Here is a 21118-nt window from a genome sequence, read left to right as displayed (position 1 = left end):
CCATGTATGTTCTAGACACCTGCAAGGTCCCTTGAGCTGAGAAGTAAAGACAGTATAATACTGCATGGGGTTGCAACTCCCTGTGCTGTTATGGGTGACTGTCCTCTTTTTCTGACCCTACTCATTCCTTTTTTGCAGTTCCTCCTTAAGCATCTTTCATCCCCTCTAGTACCTAACTACCCTAACTTGGTCCATTTTCCTCTTATACATTAGCCATGGCAATAAGCCAGGCACCTGAAACCTACACACAAGCAAATGGTATCAACTCGCCCTCTTTCTCCCCACCTCTTGGGTTGCTAGCCACACTGTTTTCTCTTTCGATCACTACCTGATGTCTTCGACAACTGTATGAAACCAGAGAGAGGAAGGTGTCCATGAAGATGTTTGGAGACCTTTGAAGCAAGGCCTCAATTCCAGCTCTCACCACTTCACTGTGTCTGACCTTGGGAACGTCGATCAGTGTCTCCGTGATTCATGTGCTTAAGATGGAGATAACAACATGTGGCTTCTCCTGCTTACCGGTTGGACTGGGAGCTGTTTGGATCACAGCACTCAACATCTCTGTGATGCTTCACTCAGGTTGTCCAGGGATGTTTTTGTTCCAGGACCAGCAAGGACAGGTGCAAAGCTTGGGTTGGTGCCTCTAGATTCAGAGCTCGTCTCTTCCCAGTCCCTGCAGTGCTGTTCTGGTGTAACTTCTGTGAACACTCATCCTTTCTGCAATGCAATGTGGAAACCTGTCACGCCAAAACCAGAGCTGCTCCCACATCATTCACTCCCACAGAAATGCTGTTCTTTGTCTCACTGTGGCGTGAGGAGCTTCTGTGATTAACTCTGCCAGGAGCTTTGTATATAAACAGCACAAAAAAAAAAAAACACTTCTTGTCTTACCTTCCCCATCATAGCTGAGATTTTAGAAAGGATGGATATAGACACAGCAGAGAGGGTAAGGGTGTGGGCATTGTTCATCACATCATTTTCTTCATCATTGCCAGATTTTTTTCTCATCACAGAGACATTTCTCCCAGCTCAAGCTATGGGTGGGGGTTGTGCAGCTGTGCTGAACAGGCCTGGGCACCCTTGAGCTTGCTGAGTGTTGGATGCAAATGCTGTTGGCAGTGCAAAGAGAGGATGCATTTCCTTACCAGGGCGAGAAGAACCCGAGTCATGCCATGACACGGATGCAAACCACTGCCTATGCAGTGGGCTTCCATTGCATGATGGTACGTGACATCTATACTGGACAAATGGGTTGTTACTGCTCTCTATATGCTGTGCTTTGGAGCAGGGTCCCCTACACCTAACAACTTACCCCTGTCATAAAGGTAGAGAGAACCTGGAGTGAATGCAATTGCATGCACTAAGACAGAGCACATCCTGGGAACTCAGCACCTTATCTGTGCACTACCCAGCCACATGCCAGCACATCCTGAGAGCTCAGATAGCACCTTATCTGCACACTACCCAGCCACATGCCACTGGTGGGAAGAAGGAAGACTGACATTTTATTCCCCACCCACAACAGTGAAACCACCCCAGGCTGCCCTATGTCTCTTTTCTCCACTCACAGTTGCATGAAGCTCCATCCTAGACTAGTAAATAGCAAAAGAAAGGGTCAAAGCTCTCTCAGGACACATTTACCTCTTCCCCTTGGCATTTTTTCAGGATGAGTGTGGGTCAGAGCCCGGTGCTTGGCCCAGCACAAGGCCACATGCATGCTGTCCGCTTGGGGAGACTTGTTCCCACCTCTGCAAGAGGACGGTGGTTTCACCACTGTGTTTACTGCTCCCTGGATCCTCTGTGGGTGACTTGTGGATCCCACGCTCCTAGACTGTCAGTGTCTGGCTTTTACCCCCCCAAAAAATGCTTTGAAAAAAACAAGCAAACAAACAAACAAAAATCCCACAAACAAATTTATTTTTTTTTCTTTTTGTGGCTAGTTCTCCTGGGAAAGTACCCCTTTGCTTGTTGTGTGAGGACTGCAATCACATTGCCTAAACCCTCTTGTTTGCTTCTGTCTCACTGAACACACCCTTTGGGCTGGGAGGCTTCTAGTGTTCATCTCTCCTTCACATTCAACTCTTCCAGCTGCCATGGACTCACCCTCAAGTCCTTCTGACAGGGACAGGTCTTTGTTCTCCTTGCCCTCCTTGTCAGGTGCCATCATGGAGGTTTCAGCTCTGCTATTACCTAAAGTGTCACAAGTTTCTAGACGTAACATTGAGGGCTGGCCCAAGCACTTGTTCTAGCTATGCAGCTGATGGCTTGACACTTTGCCTCATTGGGTCAGCAGGAGAGACCTTGGAAAGAAAACAGGGCATCCTCATCTTCCCATGCTGGTGTCAAGTTTTCCACTTGGTTCAAGCCTTCCTGTAATAAATCAGACTTGGTCCTCTCCCAAAATGCAGAGACAAAAGGTTGGCTGTGGAGCCCATCACAGCTTTCAGAGTTAAACTAAGTCCTTTCAATTCAGCTGAATCTAACCCTGGAAATTTCAGCTATCAAGTTTCAATAGAAAAGATGGTTCTCGAGGCTGCAATAGATAGCATCGAAAGCATTGGATGAGTCAAGTCTCCAAAGCAATTTCTCTTTTTGTTTGTTTGTTTGTTTTTAACTGAGAGATTCTGACAATCATGAATGTCTCCTTGATATCTGTGGGATGGTTGGGGGTGGGGAGGTATGTTGTATTTATTGAGGAGAGAAGGGCAGAATTTGATGTTACAGGATAAGCTGATTCAGAAATGTATCTTAAATAAATCAGTGAGGGCCATTTTTCCCCAAGTTCAGTAGTGGCTAGTGATATACTCCATGGGGAGAACTATCTCTTCTAGGAGACCCCAAAAAGGCATAGGGATTTTCTTGGATGCCTTTTCTTTTTCTTCCCAATCTCCTTTCTCACTGTCCTCTTGTTTCAGACCCACAGACCTCTAATATGTGTCTTCCCGGTTGCAGGAATATCACTGCTAGATTAATAAACTTTGACTCTGTAGTCAAGAATAGTGATTTGCACTCACAACGCTAATCTCTTTTCTGTACAAACAGGCCTGTCACATCCAAACTGTTTGCGAGAAGTAGTCTCTTGTCTGGGACAACACTAGGTATGGTTCTCCAAAGCTGTACTGATGGTCCAACAGTAAGGATGGTGTTAGAACTGCCTTGTGTCCTGTTTGGTGAGCTGGTATGGACCTGTCCTTTCAGCTAGGACACCAATGGGGATGTGAATCAAGATGCTTGATCCCACGCATGATGGTGCTGTTTGATGTCTCCCCAGGAGCCCACAAAATGATGGGGCAAACTATCTCTAAGGATCTAGGAGACTAAAGAAATGTGATAAAATGGTTTTGGTCCCCCCCAAAACAGCCAGTATTTTCACATTCACACATTGAGACTCCTGGTGGCAAGGCTCTTGGTATCTGTTGTGTCAAATGGGCCTGAGCTACCTGATAAAGCTCAAGCTTTGGGACCTGTTGTTGTCTGTCAGCAAGTCAGCACGAAGAGCTCTGTTCCACAGCTTGGAGTTCGTCATGAGCCAAAGGCAAAACCGCACAGGCAAGTCTTCCTTTCTCCCTTAGGTACAAGCAGGTATTGCCTCCTGCAGTCATCCTCCTTCACCTAACCCCACATTTGTATGACCAGATGAAGCAACCTGGCCCTCCCTGGCCTGTCATAGAGGGAGGAGAGGATGGGAGCAGACCAAACCGGTGCAACTCTGGGTCTGGGATGGACCTCATGCTCTCCTATATGACTCAGGAGCATCAAGAGTATGACCCATGCCAATTGCTTCCCACCTTCTCCTACACCCTCCCGTTTCCCTGGCTGCCCTTTGGAATCCTTCATTGAAACGGAGAGTTTCCTTCCAAAACAGTGAGGGAAAGTCACTTGAATTAATGTTTGGAACTGAACTCCAAGAAGGAAAAAGAAAAAATGAGGAAAGGGGATTTTGGGGGTTAATATTAAAAAGTAGCTGGGCCCAGCAGTTTGTTTCACATAACTGCTCGTTCTCAAATTGAAAACACACTGTGTCTGGCTCGTTACACAAAAGGGACAGGCCTTGCACAATGTGCTCCCAAGGTCTGGCACAAACACGTGCTGACGGCTGCCAAGCTCAAAGTGGGTTAAAGTTTCTTCCTTAAAGCTCCATACTGCTGTTAGCCACTTAACACCCTCTGCATTGGGGTTTGTTTGACCCCCACCTGGCCCCATTTCTGCAGCAAAATTAGCCCTTCTGTGGTCCCCTCTCTCTTTTCCTGTCCCTGAGAACGGAGTTCTGACGCCTTCTCTGTGCTCTAAGTCTCCTGACACCATCTGCTTCCCCCTCTCTGGCAGTTGCTTTCACCCTCGCTTTTCTTACAGACCCCTTCTTTTGCCAGGAAAACTGTTCCTTGCTTCAAGAGATGCCCGTCCCCCTGTCTAACACCACGGTCCTGGTTGGAGCCTTGAGCTCTGTTGGTGACCTCGGACATGACTACAATAGCAACAAGGCACAAGAAAAACATTTTTTGGGGTCCTGGCCAGATTCTGGTTGTGTCTCGAAGCCTTTGCAAACTTCTTCTTCATCAGCATAGCGTTAGATGCCAATTGATGTCCCACCGCTTTCCTTTTTTGGGATCCAACAAAAGACCTGAATCTGGGTGAAGGGGCTAGTTAAGCTGAGTTTTGCAGAAATGTTGTTCAGCAAATATTTCACAGACCTTGATGCTCTGTGGCCAGATCCTGAATGGTGTCCACACCTCGCAATATATTGCAATTTGCACAGTGATAAATGATGCCACCATAGGGTAAATGGTGAAGCACTCGCCCTTCTCTTCCATCCCTTCTTAATTCTTCATATATTTTCCCCTGCCTCAGGCTTTGTCTGTTTGCTTTGATTTACTTTCTTTTGTCCCATTATTTCTCAACTGCATCCTTCCTTTCCAGTTCTAGGTGAAATATTAATACTTTTTATTATTATTAACCTTCCCTCGCTCTAATCTTTTAAATGCTTTCTCACATTTCTGCTTCCCACTGCCCATTTCTCACTTGCACATTTTCTATTCAGCAGCACTTAGCTTTAACAGTGTCATTTTTTACTGTTCGTTTATTTGTTTTAATTTTAAACTCTTTATCTTTTCTTGTTCTGGGCTGTGTAGGAGCATTGTTCCTTTCCTCCTATAGAGGAGCTGCATTTTTCAGCTCCGTTGCTTCCTGGATGAGCTGAATCCAGCAATAACTCAGTTTCGTTTCTGCATTCTTTGTGTGGACAGCTGGGAAAGAAGTTTTGTTTTCCTAACTCCTCTCCCTCACCCCACATAGCTGACAGGAGGTTGAACATTATATATAAAATAAACATGTGGGATTGCACAACTCTTGCCCCCATGCTCTGGCAATCCAGTTTCCTTCCTGATATTGTCCATTCTTATATTTAAATAATGCTTTGTTCAAATAAGGGCTTTTTCACAGATTATTTCCTAAGTGTACCTGCCACTTTAGCTGCCAAGTGAGTCTCCTATATCTTTGAGGGTAGAGAAGGTGACTGAAGATTCATGTTCAAGGTCAGGACAGATTTAGAGAGTGGAGAGGAAGACTTTGAACACTGAATGCTCATCCCCTTCACCCACTCTGTGCATGGAAACAAACATTTGTGCTCCGGTAGCCTCTGCAGCCTTGATTTATTTATTCATGTGTTTTCTACCTCTGCGGTATCCTGGAGGAGGCAGGAGGTGAAAAAGTAGTTCTGGGAGCAGAAGGAGGGAGCCTAGAAGGGCTGGAAAGGTCACCAGAGACCAGAAAAACCTGACCGAGTTTAAAGCCAGGCCACAGATAGCAATAAACATCATTGCTTGGAAACTCCAGGTGCTTCTGGATGACAGAGAGGTAAACAAAAGCATTGGACCTCATCCCTGTCTAGCCCATGAGAGCCTCTGAGTGACGGTTCCCAGTTGCAAAAAGTGCTCTTTGCAGGAGTAGTCCAAGCTGCTTTCCTGCTTAAAGCACTTTTCTTGGTACAAGCAAGGCCATTCTGGATGATTTTGGACAACCCATCAAAAACCTTCTGTCTCCTCTCCCATTCACACTTTATCTTTCACAGCCATAAAGTTGTTATGACACAGAGAAAGGAGAGGGAATGCTTGGTGATTCCTAGTATCTTGACCATCTTGGAGCCACCCTGTTTTGGCACACCTCTCTCTGCTTTGCTCCAAGTTTCACAGTCCAGCCCAATGGATTTTGAGGGGACTCCCTTGTCTGAGTCACTCAGATTGTTGGTCACATTAGCAATGAAGATGCGGCCAGTGGGAGTAGGTCTTGGGAAAAAAAAAATGGCTCTAAATGGGAGGTAGAATAAAAAAATTACTACCTGAAGCCTTTTAATAGGTTAGTTCCTACGCACAGACACACCCAGCAACCTATCCCGTGCTATATCCCGTCACCCCCCAAACCTTAAATTGTCGTAATCAAAGGAAGCCAAAGCAAATGTGGTCCCAGTATAAAACCTAACCATGGTGCAACATCCCACACCGTGCAGTCTCTGAGGGCACAACAACCATGAGGGCTTTTCTCATTGTGCTGCTGGCCACGGTCCTGTGTGTCGAGCAAGGTAAGGAACCCAGGAGGCTGGAGGTGCCTAGATGAAGGGGATGAAAACCAGGAAAGCAGTTAGCCAGAACACAAGGACATTTGACAGCTTTTGCTGCAGTCTTCATATGCAATTTTCCTTTGGCATCACTTGCTTCAAACATTATTAAATGTTGTTGACTTTCAGCTTCCGAATAAGTATAACGAGGAGCTTGTTGTCCAGAGAAGATGAGCTCACTGCTGCTCTTTCTTTGGCACTCTGGAATACCAAGCTCCAACCACTCACATTTGAGCCAAAAAATGCTGAAAGTCAAACAATTAATGTGGGCTCATAGTTTTATCTTTCGTTTTCCTGAATGAAATTGCTGTTACTGTGGATAAAAATAATAGGACTAGTATTGAGACCTCATATTCTCAAAGTGTTTCTCTCCATATCCCGCAATGGCATTGCAATTAAGAAATTAGGTTCCTGGCAGGTATTTGAAAGACTAAGAGTCCTTTGCTCATAGGTCTGAAGAGTTTGTTTAAATGCCTCAGAATGAGTGTGTTTGTAATGCGTTGCGCTTGGCCACAATCCCTTTCCTAAGGATACTGGAAGAAAGTGCAGAATAATCTGGATGACCAACATTGGGAGACCCAATCCCAATCCCAATGACTAACATTGGGAGACCAAAAGCCGTACTAAGACAAAAAAAAGTATTTTTACTGCAGAAACAAACAAGACAAACCACTGGTAAATACAAAGGGAGTCTAGAGATGACAGCAGGCAATGCAGCACTGTAGCAGGGAAGGACATAGACTTCGCTAGCTGTTTCACTGCAGAGCACTATGAGATGTTGTATGATTTATGCGCCCAGTGATGATTTGATTCTTGCTATTATGTACTGCTCACTTTTGAAGCCAGTCATACATGGGGCTAGAAGTGCTGGAGAACAGGAGGCGGGCACACAAGCGTGCCCGAGCAGTACATCCTGCTCAACCTTTCTCAAAAGGAGGAGAAGATACAACTTGATAAACTACTGACAGACAAGCGGACATGGCCTCAAGTTGTGCCAAGGGAGATTCACGTTAGATATTAGGAAAAAATTCTACATGGAAAGTGTGGCCAAGCATTGGAACAGGCTGCGCAGGGAAGGGTACAGTTGCTATTCATGGTATTGTTCAAGAAATGTGTAGATGAGGCACTTCGGGACATGGTTAAGCAGGCATGGTAGTGACGGGTTTATGGTTGGACTTGATGATCTTAAAGGGCTTTTCCCACAATAATGATTCTATGATTTTATGAAAATATCCTGTCAAGAAGGAGAAGCTAAGGATATCTTCCTCACTGAAGCCTTGAGACATGGAAGAAGACCCTGAGCAAAGCTGGAGGACTTCACTTTAGTCATGAGCCCAGCTAGCTAGTCATTGCAGCAAGTGACGATGCTGAAAGTGGGATCCGGGAGTGTTCAAATGAGTAAACTGGATAGTCATTACCATGCCCTGTTTTGTGGTATGACTGAGCTGGACACAGTGATATCTACTGACTGATGAATTTTGGATAAGCTACTGAAAATCTGATGAATAAAGCCACGTTCTCCTCCAGCCAACCATGATAAGTATCATGGAGCCAGGCAGAGAGAGAGGGAAGGAGATGGGAGCGAGGGGAGCCTTATAGGACACGGGTGGTGTTGAGTAATCTGTTTAGATATTCCTCAAAGGGATCTCTTATTCCTTCTGCAGTCCTGAAAGCTCTGCTCAAGGGCATGCAGTGCTTCTCAAAGCACCTTTTTTTTTCTTGCAAATAATGATAATAATGAAACTTTCAAATATTTAGGGAGTTTTACAAGGGACTGAAAGAAAATGAGCACACATGCACAATCCATCTGAAGAGTGAGTCTATACTCAGAAATTAAAAATGTAAATCTAAAAAAGAAATTCAGGGTTTTTTTCAAAGACAAAAACCCAAATGAAAACCGCAGTACTATAGAAGTTTTTCCATAAAGTCTGGAAGTCCATAAAGTCCATAAAGAAACATCACAAGGAGCTTTTCAAGAGGTGAGCACCCCAAGGGGACTCATTACAGGGCTAAGCGTGCCTATCTTTAAATCCTGAAGCCTATAAACTAGGCATAACTTTACTAGACCAGGCTGAGTTTCTGCTCCACCTAGAATCCCATCAATGGCTTTGAGTGAATGTTTGCAATCCTAAAGAGTGTTGCAAGACTGTTTGCGCCAGTAAGGCTATTTCTGGCTCCAATTGCAAAACTAGAGCTAATGTAGGGTGGGGGCCAGATGCAGGCAAGGACTTTGCAACAACAGTGATGGTTTGAGCTGTTATTGCTTCCTGATGGAGAGGATTTTTCTTCACATCAATCATTAGCAGAATTTCAGAGAATTTCAGTTGCTTTTGTGCGCATGCTGGGGTCTTGGCCCCACCTGTAGCAGGAATTTTATGTCAGATTTGGTGTAAAAACAAATCCATAAGGGCTACTGAGGCTACATAAGGGCAATGAGGCAGTGCATTGGAATTGCTCTGGCATGGTGTGCCAAAGGCTGGCTGCTTGGAGACCTCCAGAGAGAGATGACAGGTTTAGGTCATCCAGTTGCCGCAAGAGCAGCAGGGGTTCACAGATTCATAATTTACCTTTAACATAGTCAGTTAAAGGGAAATTAAAAATAAGAAGTATCACGGGTGATTTTATCTGCTATTATGGAAAACACCTGCACTTATAACGCTTGATGAGAGAAAAAGCATTTGAGCAGGCTCCAGAGCAAGATAGGCTCTTGCATAGCAAGGTGCTGGGACACAGAACAGGCTTCAGACCCATGCTCTGCTTACACAAGCACCTCACAGAGAAGAGGAGCAGCCTCCTCTCCTACCAAGGTATCCTTCAGGGTAGTTAAGGTCTAAGATGACTTTTAATTTTCTTTTAAAACTGATTCTAGAATTCTCTAAATAAGTGTTATGGGCAAGTGCAACTTCAGGCATGAAATTGGATTACTGAGCAACAGGGTTTTGGAGAATCCCTGGGAGGAGGTTCTTGTTTTGGCAAAGGGTGCTTTGTTAAAAGTGGGTTTGAATTCAAATGAAATTTTGTTCAAAATACATAGTTTAACTCTTTCTGACTTTGGACTAGTCTTGGCTTGGCCCTGATAACAATATGAAGACATATATATATATATATATATATATATATATATATATATATAGGTTTTTTTCCACTGGTGGAAATAATCTTCCTATTGTCCACAGCAACCTTTCCCAAGGAAATCCCTTTTATGTGACTCTATACTCAGTAGTTTACCTCAGTGGGATGTCATAGGATTTAATTAATTCCTGTCTGTACAATCCTTTTCAGATCCACTCTGACATGAAAATACTAAAAATATAAGCTCTCACATCCTCTCCTTTCCAATGCAATAGATCTGGCCAGGCAGGTAGCAGACTCTGCTTTTGCAAAATCAGTGTCAGCAGGGCTAGTGTAATCCAGATAGAGATGGAGCTCTGTCTAAAAGAAGGGTCTCCTGAGAGGGCTACTCAAGCTGAAAAAAATGTGTTTTGGTGTTTAATCACCCAAAATCTCAGATAGAGAAAAAAAATCTGTTTTGTTCTGTTTGCTATTTTGTTTGCCTTCTTGGCTTCATTATTCAAGAAACAGCCTTTTATTTGACTTTTTATGAAAATGTTTTTCACCTTGTATTATCCAAAAAAGGACACAGTTTTTGACACTTTCTTCCTGGGAGGGCATTACTGGAAGTGATTAACATGTGTCATATGCATTCTTTCCAGCTTCTTCACTTTTTTGCTATACATGTGAAAATGAGCATTCCAACTGGAACTGTCTTAAAACATACAAGTGTGAAGATCATGAGAAATTCTGTACAACAACATACAGCTCTGCTGGATTAGGTGAGTTGCAATATTACAGCTTTCTCTTTCACTTTGATAGACCATAGGTTTTTTTGCGGGTACTATTTGGGGTCTTTGGAGAGGATTAATGATCTCTCAGGGCTAAGGACTGCCACACATGGAGCTGCTTGTACCTCTGTGGTGGTCTTCCATGTGGGGTACCTTTCTCACCACCTCTTCACATGACTTGCGCCACTTGACTTGCATTCACTTGAGATGGATTTCCATGAGGCAGTTGCTGTTGCCTGGTCTCAGAGCTCACAACTGGTGACACAAGAAAGAAGGCATCTTCAAGGCCATAGGAGTGAGATTCTGGAAACCAAGGATGCATGCAAGTGAAATCTTGCTGTCCTACTTAAAGCACAGTGCAGATTACTGGCAGTTCCTTCAGCCAGGACTTTCTGGCGCCCCATATTTGATCCACATCGTGTGGACATTCATCTGGATCTTGTCAGATCTGTTGATCCCTGTCAGTGCTGCACTGATTGCAAATTAAGTGTTGTGCAATGTACAAACTCCCATTGCCCTCTGGTCCTGACTTGCAGGGAAATCTTAAATTACAGCTCTCCTTTCTCACCCTTTCTCCATGCAGGCAAGGACACAGGATACCGCATCACGAAGAAATGCTCAGCGGACTGCCCTGAGACAAATCTCAACTTTGGAGTGGCAGCCATCTCCACCAAGTGCTGCGGTACCTCCCTGTGCAACTTCAGCGGAGCCAACAGCGTGAAGATCAGCTACGCCGTGGTGCTCCTGGCAACTGTGGCCAGTTTCTTCTGTGTCATCAGGGCAGGGTTGTGATGAGGCCAGGGTGGGGGGAGAGGACTTGGTATCCAGAGAACCTCAGTGGTCTTCCCCAGTTGAGAAACTAACATCTTCTGAGTCAAATATCTCCATTGGGGTTAATGCTACCTTGTTTTTTTTTTTTTTTTTTTTTTTTTCTTTTCCCCAAAGCATTGCTTCAGATCCCATCCACAGAACAGCACAGCAGCACAGCTTCTGTTTTTCTTCCCCTGTACCATTTGTTGTTTTGTATTAATTTTTCCTGGGGAAAGCTCTTTTGATAGCATGTGTGTGACAACAGTGAGATAAAATAAAGATTTATGTTATTCTAGTGTGTGTTTGCTCCATCCACACTAAGCTTATCCTGGGAAAAACTGCCTTGATAGAAAGGGCTGCAGTTTGAATCCTTACTTCACAATTAAAATTCTCTTCTTATTAGCATCTCAGAGTCTTCCCCTAGCTGCCTTTTTCCACTGACCCAGTTGCATCCAGCAGCTTAAGACAGATACTTTTTAAAGTCAGATGCTAAGCCTAATCACTCAGAGCTAATGAATGAAGGTGTCAATCTGGAAAGGTCAAGAAGTTTGCACTGCTCCCAGTACAATTTGATACTTGAAGCAGTGGAAGAAGTTTGTTGGGGGTAAAACCACAGTCTTAGATGAAGGTTGTGTAGATGGGATTATATTTAAATAACGTGCAAAATTTAGTTCCCAGGCAAGGAAGGTAATGTGGCATTTACTGAAAACATACATGAGTCTGCTGAAGAGCATGATGCCATTTCTCCTATAAAGGGTGTGAAAGAAACTTGATCTTTTGCCCTTCATGTTAACCAGTTTTCCCATCACTTTTCATGCATATTGATCACTGTCATGAGCTTTTTAAAGTTTTTGGCCAGCTAGTAAATCTATTTATAGTAAAAATAATGCCTTTTTTTTCTTTTTCAGCTTTTATTTCATGAAAAAAATACATATTCTCATCAAAATAAAGAAACTGTTCACCCTTTCCATGTGGCATTTCCTACCAGGTTTAGAAAAAAAAAATAAAACAGGAGGAAAACACTCTCTGCTCTTCTCCACTCAGCAATTGCATCAAGGGAAATATGTCTTCCCATTTCCCCCTCTCTCTGCAAAGTTAAATCCCTGTTCCTCCTTCCTTAATCTTCTCCTTGAAGTTCATAATAGCCCAGTACTTGTGAACTGTGATATTATCTTTTCCTTGGCCTCAGTCCCTCTAGTCTCCTAATGGCCCGTGTCCTTTCTACCCACCCTGCACTCTTTTCAATTCATCTCGCCTGGCAGGTATGAGAAGCAAAAATCACATTAACATCAGGGGGGCCACATGGGACCAATTGGGCTGGTGCAGGACCATCTAAATCCCAATGGTCTGAAAACCTCCAGCAACTCCTTTAAGAACGACAGTGCTGCCATCTCAAAATCTCAGCAGCTTGTGGGAGACAAAAGATATTTTAGTTTTCATTTGGATGAGGCTGCAAGAAAGTGAAGGAAAAAAAATGCCTGGCTGAGCTGCTATTTCTGTACCTGATAATCATGCTGTTGGCTGAAATAAATCTGAATGTGGGCTGCCTCTGCAGAGCAATGTACGGGCGGCAGAATGGCACTGCCTTGCGACTAGACCCCCTTGTCTGCTATTACCTGGAACAGTCAGCAATAAAAAGATGATTTATCAATAAGGACCCACGAAATCTGCACTGGAGGAAATGAAATATTTGACTAGGAAGAAAGGCTTGAGTTTGTTGGCGCAGAGGGTATAAGGTTCTGCCTTCATCATACCGAGACGTAAAGGGCAAATTGCCCCTCCTTTGAGCTTCCTTGGTTAATTGCTACCTCTGCCCCATCTGAATTTCATGCTCGACCTGTTGAGAAAGCAGAGATTTCCATACCTTAGTCACACAAGTCTCTATATTGGCAATATTTATACGTTCAGTTTAAAGGTGATGGAAAGAATTACATCACCCAAAGTCCTGGGCATGAGTTCTCAATGAGATAATGACCATAGGTGGATAACGGCTGGAATCCCAAATATTTAATGGGAGTGCAGGATTGAGATGGAGAAATAAGACAGGTGGAGAGCAACATGGAGCAGAGCTGCTGGCAAAGACCTGGGGCATGCGGGTTGCTCCGACAGCCTGGAGTGCCATGGGAAGGAGATCCAGTCATTCCTAGGACTGCACCTTTCTTCCCGGGATGCGATGGCAGAAAGAGAAATGGTGGAAGGAACAAGCAAGAATGAGTAAAACAAGATGAGAACAGTTCTGATTTTATGCAGGGAGAGAAGGGAGAGAGGAAGAAACACAATATTAAAAAAAAAAAAAAAAAAAAAGGAGGACAAAAGAGCGCCATAAGGAAATCCAGCTGACTGCTCCTTTTTAGTATTTCACATAATTTTTGCTTCCTATACATATACATGTGTATATATATATGTGTATATACATATATATATATATCTTCATATCATATATCTCTCTATATATGTGTGTATACATACATATATATCTTTTTTTTTTTTTTTCTGAAAAGCTAATAGGTCAACTACCTTGTTTGGGCACTCCCTCATTCTCCATGCTTTAACTTTTTTTTTTTTTTCCCTCTCTGACATGTATTTTTTTCAAGACCTCTGTTTTTGCAAAAAGAGAAGAAAAAAAAAAAGTAGTCATAGCTTGTTCAATGTACTTGGAATGTGTTCTCTGTTTTTTATTTTAAAAGTGGTCATTTTCATTGCCCAGTGGAATTTATTTTCCAACAAGAGAACATTTTCCCTCCTATAAAATATGATTTTTTTGAAGAGAATCATTTAAGATTTTGAGCTGCAGTTCCAAAAAAAGGCCAACAAAAAATTATAGCTAGTCCCCAATGAAACACAGTGGAAGGAGACTGCTGTTCTGATCTAGCTGCATTCACAACCCTGGGAAACATTTTGGAGTAAGTTTCAATCACAGTTTCAAATTTAAATTCAAGCTATTTCCATATGCATCTAAACATTGCACAAGGATGGAATTCTCAAGGCACAGCCTGCCTTGAGCCCCACGCTGATCTGGGAAGGGAAGGCTCTTCTCACGTGGATGCAGCATTTTGTACTTCTTCCACTTATCCAGAATTAGAAGCTGTTGCATGCGCTTACCACATGAACAAGCTGTGTTGTGAAACATCAAGAAAAGAAAAAAGGGATTTGAGAAAAATATTCCCCTGTTTGGATTTACAGACAGGCATACTTCCCCATATAGGTGGGGACGTGCTGGGTTATGACTTAATCACCCAGCATCTGACATAGTAACACTCTGGTTATTATCGTATAATCAAAGCAAACATTGCAGAGGTATAAAAGCAGCCAAGAGCGAGTCCTGCCTGATTTGCAGATGCAAAGACCTATCGAGGATGAAGATTCTTCTTCTTGCAGCACTGGTTGCAGTCCTGTGCACGAAGCATGGTGAGTCCCCAAGGATCTTCTTGTGCAAACATCAGCCTGAGTAGAGGGACAGCTGCTCTTTGCTATTGTTGGGTGACAAGGGGGCTTTGCAGCAGGAATCCTCTTGACTGGGATGGGTTTAAGAGACCCTCAAGACCTAGGTGCACCCCCAAGGTGCAGCTACATGAGAGGTGAAGTTAGTTAAGGGTTACTCTAAGAAGGAGAGGGAAGGAGAAATATCTACAGTAAGGCTGTAATTTTGATCTACAACTACAGACAATTATTTTAATAGTTTTTGTTTATTGGTTTGGTTTTCATTATTTTCTTACTGGCTGCATTTGGAAGCCTGAATTAAGTTTGTTGGTGAAGATGACCATGTGCACTAGGAGGTGTAATCCTGACCCTCACTTTTCTTGCACTTTGTTGCTTTGAGGTGCAACTGAGTTGATTTTGATCCTTGAGGTGGAGATGCAGAGTCTCATCCTTATTTTAGCAATTGGATATGGTTTTTTTTTGTGGAGAAAGATGTGTTGCAAAGCAGCTGTGTTGAGGTTTGCCAAAAATCTGTGTCTGAGGAAGGTGCCTTGTTTGAACAGCAAGCACAGACCCGAATACTGCTCTTGCTATCCCATGGGAACATCTCATTCCTTCTTCTCTGGAGCTTATTGCAAACTGAATATTTCTTAGTTCCACTGCAGGATTTTACCTACAATCTACTGTCCATCCTGATCCTTGTTTTGGCGTAGCAGTTAAGCACATATTAATTTGGGTTTGTGAATGCTCTTACTGAAGCCAATGAGATTTTACAGACCTTGGACTCAGTATGTGCTAAATCACTGTGCTTAATGGGGGTGAAAAGTGGAGGGCAACAAGACGATCCTTTCCAGCATCCTATCAGCTGTAATCACATTTAGAAAATAGATCACGTAATGAGACAGCAAACTTACCAAAAGACACAGTGAAAATTAACACATACATAGCACCACTTTGCTGGGCTGTCTAGCCAGGAGGCTGGTGGCTGCTCCAATTAATCCTGCACTTGTCTGATTTCAATCCTGCATCTACTGGTTCTTGCACTTACTAACATTTTACACACTTAAGTCATTTATCTGAGTGGCTGTAATTAGAGGAAATGCTCCTTGTGTGTCTCCTTTGCCATTTTCCCATTTTCTTTCCAATAGAGTAGAGGTCTTTCTGGATGCAGACAGGACACCTTCAGAGACAGCCTGTTTTAACCCCAGGTTTTGCATCTTGAGCAGGGCACACTACAAAAGAAGTACTATAACCCTTTACCACTCAACCCTCATTGTAATAAATGCCTCAATAGCAACAACAGAAATCATTTTCGGTAGAACAAGCAGTTTGATAGTACTTAGCAGGAGAGAGAAAACTATTTCTCCCCATTTTCACACCAAAACACTTACCTTATCTATTTGACAATGATGAGAATGAAAAGTGTGCTGCTCAACTCTTTAGCTGAGGCTGCATGCCTCCAAAGTCCTTTAAAGTCAATGGTGAAAAAAAGAGAAGACTTCTAAGCACAAAATGAGATTGGCAAAATCAGCCCTGTGTGTGTGTCTGCTTCCCTGACTTGAAGAGTCCCTGGACTCCTAAATAAGCAGCCTTGGGAGTCTGGGATGAAATAGGACCAGGGCATCCAGCAACTCCCACTCTTTCCTGCATAGATTCCAGAAGTTTTCCCCAAAATGGGCTTTACTAAAGAGGCTGAAATAAATAAACTTTAGGAATAAAGTGAGTTTCACATCTAGAAAACCCTGTCTGGGGACTATGCTCTAATATAAGGGTTATTTTGGGACAGGAGGGTGGTTTCCAGTAGGGTGGAGCAGATGTTGCTCTGTGGAGTTTGCGCTAAAGCAGAGAACAAGGTCATGTTACTTTCTGTAAGAATTGTTTAAAGAGAGAAAGTATCCTAAAGAGAGTCCCTGATTAAAAACATACATTTCCTGCAGTGTGAGGATAATATGGAGCCAGGGAGGACAGAGAATTCGGAAATGAGTAGAACGGGTCTAATTTCCAGTGGATTACATTACTGCAGGAGTGCTTGTTCACATAAACGGATCAGTAGGAAATTATGCTTATCATGTTAAAAAAAACAAACAACAACAAAAAAGAACTAACTCCCCAAGGATCTCTTTGTGATGAATGACTGCTTTAGCTCACTTGAGTGCAAGTTGTTTTCATTCATCCATACAAGCCCAGTACTTTGCAGATGCATGGTGTTATAGATGTATGCATTGAAGAGTGTTAGACAGTCTTCTCCCACGGATGGCCAAAAAAAAAAAAAAAAAAAAATGAAGGGCTATTATTTATTTATATTTTTATTAACCTTATAAAGGTTCGGGGTTAAGTCCCAACATGAGAGCTCTGAAAATGAAACTGCCAAATGAAAGGATCCAGTCTTCCCTGGCAATCCAAGGATGCAGACCTACATCACCTGTCCTTCATCCCAGCTTTGTGTAGGGGCATTCAACAAAAAAAATCATGTTCAGTACAGCTAATGTTGTACTCTCAGATCTTTCTCTACTTTATATTCAATATTTTAATTTTTTATTAATAATTCACTGCTGATCTGTGCACTCTGAGAAAGAATGTAAGGGTCTTCGTTTTGGAAAATAAAATATTTGAAGAGGATGCGATAGAGCATGGAGAGGAACTAGTGAGTCTCTTTCAAAACAAGAACTAAAAGGAGCCAGGTTGTAAAGGAACTTCATGCTGCAAGTGGCAGTAGACTGGGGAAAACCCTTCCAAAAGTACATTGGGGATGACAGAACTTTTAATTGACTCAAGGGAGACTCAATAAGTATTCAGAAGAAACATCCCTTGCAGTTACTAAATTAGCACATCGCATCAGGTCAGGAATTTGATCTTAAAGTAATTTGAGACGACAGAAGTTCTTGGGGTTGAATTTCATATACTCCTGCCTTGCCTTATATTTCTTTGGGTACCTGTTTGTGGTCACTTCAGTCTGGAACAGCACTTTCAATTTTGTGTTTCCAGCAGCATCTCAAGAGGTGACTGATGGGTGTCGTATGGTTCTTTTGCAGCTTTCTCCCTGACATGTTTCACATGCAAAGATGCAACTTCCAACCTGCAGTGCCTCAGCACAACCACATGCTCTGATTATGAAAAGTACTGCCTCACATCCTACACTTCCTCTGGGCTTGGTAAGTGCGAAACTTTTCTAATCCTCTGATGAGAAGTGTTTCTGGATGCCGAATGCAGAGCATGCTCCTACTATGAGGCATGGAGGAAAAATTAATGATGATAGCAGTGCTCAGAAAGTAAATATTGCAGCAGATGGGAACTTGACATAATCCCTCTCTGTTGCAATACATCGCAGCAACAGTGCATTGATTATTAAGCTGCAGTTAGGAGCATAAGTAGAGCGCTCTTCCATCTTCCTGTGAGGAAGAATTTCTTCACTGTGAGGGTGACAGAGCCTTGGAACAGGCTGCCCAAGGAGGTTGTGGAGTCTCCTTCTCTGGAGGTCTTCCAAACCTGCCTGAATGCCATCCTGTGACCTAGGTGTCCCTGCTTGAGCAGAGGGGGTTGGACTAGATGATCTCTAGAGGTCCCTGAGCAAGTTTGCGGATGACACCAAGCTGGGTGGAGTGGCCGACACTCCGGAGGGCTGTGCTGCCATCCAGAGGGACCTGGACAGGCTGGAGAGTTGGGCAGAGAGGAACCTCATGAGGTTCAATAAGGACAAGTGCAGGGTCCTGCACCTGGGGAGGAATAACCCCAGGCATCAGTACAGATTAGGGGTGGACCTGCTGGAAAGCACCTCCACGGAGAGGGACCTGGGAGTCCTGGTTGACACTAAGTTAACCATGAGTGAGCAGTGTGCCCTCGTGGCCAAGAAGGCCAATGGGATTCTGGCCTGCATCAGGAGAAGTGTTGCCAGCAGGTCAAGGGAGGTGATTCTGCCCCTCTACTCAGCTCTGGTGAGGCCGCACCTGGAGTACTGTGTTCAGTTCTGGGCACCCCAGTATAGGAAGGACGTGGAGCTTCTGGAGAGGGTCCAGAGAAGGGCAACCAGGATGATTAAGGGAATGGAACATCTCTCGTATGAAGAGAGGCTGAGTGAGCTGGGCCTTTTTTCTCTGGAGAAGAGACGGCTCAGAGGGGATATGATTAATATGTATAAGTTCAGGAAGGGAGAATGCAGGGAGGAAGGGGACAGGCTGTTCTCACTGGTGGCCAGCGATAGGACGAGGGGTAATGGCCACAAGCTGAAGCATAAGAAGTTCCGTCTCCAGGTGAGGAGCAACTTCTTTACTGTTAGGGTAACAGAGCAGTGGAACAGGCTGCCCAGGGAGGTTGTGGAGTCTCCTACTCTGGAGGTCTTCAAAACCCGCCTGGATGCCACCCTGTGCCACATGCTCTAGGTGTGCCTGCTTGAGCAGGAAGGTTGGACTAGATGATCTGTAGAGGTCCCTTCCAACCTTAAATATTCTGAAATATTCTGAAATAGAGGTCCCTTCCAACCTTAACCATTCTGTGGTTCTGTAAGCCATCAAAAGAGAGAGAATCCCTCTGCATAAATCCCCTGTCTCATCTCCAGGTTCATGTGTACTTGAAGTTACTTGAGAAGTACATAAAGGTATTTGAGAGGACCAGGTATCTGGGTGGGAGCAGCCTCAAGGCATGGCAGCAAGGAAGTTTTGCGACCTTGCAGTGTGCAAATGCTTCAGTTTTCCAAATCACTTCCCTGAGTTGCACTTAACTGGTCCTAAAAACAGCAGAAGACTCCTGAGGTCTAGAGTTGAACTTGGGATCTATTTCCTAAGTGCTAGAGGGACACTAGTGTTGATAGGAAGTCTGCTGGGCTAGATGGACATGAAAGGCTCTCCATAGGGTACATACACACAGGTAAAGCTGTAATGTGCCAAAGTCCAAGGGAAAACCAGCAGTCATAAAGTAGAGAACAATGTATTCCTCATTGGGGTGTTGCTCAACCAGTTTATCAATGCTCTTTGTAAGAAATACGTAAGACAAAATGATGAATTTCTCTCTTCCTTCTCTCTCTCCCCCATTCAGGTAATGACCGTAGCCATCGCATTACCAAGAAATGTGCTGCAATTTGCCCGTCCATAAATCTGAATATTGGAGTAGCAGGCGTTGCCACCAGCTGCTGCGAGACCTCCCTGTGCAATATCAGCGGGGCCAGCAGTGTGAAAACCAGCTACGCTGTGATAGCTGTGGGTGCCTTGGTCAGTCTTGTCTGTGTCCTCCGGCTGGGGATGTAAAGGGGTTGGAGTGGGAGAAGAAGCTGCTTGGCCTTGTATTGCAAGGAATCATTGCTGCAGTATGTTCCTCTGGAGAGGTTACATGTTTCTCCTAAGTGGCACTTCACACCCCATCAGCAAATGTTTTTTTGCTCTTACCCCACCCTGATGTAAGAGCATGGCCCTACCTCAACATGGTGGTGGGAAGGAAAAGTCATGTGGAGCCCAATCCTTGCATACAGGTGCTGTACAGGAACCATCTCTCCTTTTACTTATGACCTATATAAATCCACGCATCTATTCCCCTTCATTTTGGCCCCAACTTTCTTCTGTGTCATTTTTACCTTTATACCATTTTCTGCCCTGGATGATATTGCTCTGAGGAAGCCTTTGATATTGTAGCTGTTAAACAGAAGCTGGGCACAATAAAGCGTTATTTTAGTCTACTGTGTGAGTGTGTGGTATGACACTTCAGGCATAGCAGCTTGAAACATCCATGGTAGCAGCAACAAGAATGGAGGCGTTAGTCTGCAAGTTGCATTGAAATGATACTGAAATATTTCAAAATTACTTTGCATTCGCTTCAGGAAGCCTCTTCCCAGATTTTCTTTTTTTTTTTTTTCTTTCTTTTTTTTTTTTTTCTGCATAGGCAGAAGTGTCATTTTGTGACTACATTTCAGAATAAATAGTATTCTATATAACTTGTTTTCAATTTTGCTTCTGGGTCAGCTGCAAGGAGGAAAATAGCTGTTGAGCTCTCCAGCAGGCAAACAGAGGGGACAAGATGAGACCCACCATGAAAGGATCTTGAGCATTAAGTTTTCTTTAAAGTGATTTAATATCTTCCAGTGGAAGTTGCTTTATAAGCATTAAGGATTACTTTGAAAGGGAAGAAAAGCATCTTGCATGGTGCTTAAAGGGAAAATCATCAGTCAAGACAGGCGGTTTCTACACTGTGTATGCTGGAGTCAGAAAATCTTAGCTCCATCTGTAAAAAAAAAAACAGTTCTACTCCTGGTGACCTTGAAAACAAAATCTTTATACTTGCTGGTACAGTTTTCTTTCTACCTGGGTTATAAGTGCAGGAATACATTCTCCTACTCTGACTTTCCTTGTGGACAAACTGAGTCAGAAGAGATTTGTCCTCTTAACTCCTTCCAATGTGAGTCACACAAAGCTGACATTTTCTCCTGAATTAGGGAAGAAGGCAAAACTATCCT

General features: G+C 43.6%; 2 protein-coding genes across 2 annotated transcripts; both read left to right on the top strand.

Annotated features, from left to right (window-relative positions):
- The first annotated feature begins 6522 nt into the window (after positions 1-6522).
- LOC112954016 (lymphocyte antigen 6E-like) lies at positions 6523-11244 on the top strand. The gene is made up of 3 exons (XM_026047161.1): positions 6523-6574; positions 10324-10443; positions 11036-11244. Exons 1-3 carry the CDS (start codon positions 6523-6525, stop codon positions 11242-11244), a joined length of 381 nt encoding a protein of 126 aa, XP_025902946.1.
- A 3336-nt stretch (positions 11245-14580) lies between these two features.
- LOC112954011 (lymphocyte antigen 6E-like) lies at positions 14581-19964 on the top strand. Its single transcript, XM_026047155.1, has 3 exons — positions 14581-14670; positions 17715-17834; positions 19711-19964. The coding sequence occupies exons 1-3, from the start codon at positions 14619-14621 to the stop codon at positions 19917-19919; spliced, it is 381 nt and encodes a 126-aa protein (XP_025902940.1). The 5' UTR covers positions 14581-14618; the 3' UTR covers positions 19920-19964.
- Positions 19965-21118: the final 1154 nt, after the last annotated feature.

This window comes from Nothoprocta perdicaria, unplaced genomic scaffold (genome assembly GCF_003342845.1).
Source record: "Nothoprocta perdicaria isolate Ctin4 unplaced genomic scaffold, notPer1 scaffold_48, whole genome shotgun sequence".
NCBI classification, from domain to species: Eukaryota; Metazoa; Chordata; class Aves; order Tinamiformes; family Tinamidae; genus Nothoprocta; species Nothoprocta perdicaria.
The sequence above is the reverse complement of the archived record's forward strand: the minus strand, read 5'-3'. Positions and strand labels throughout refer to the sequence as shown.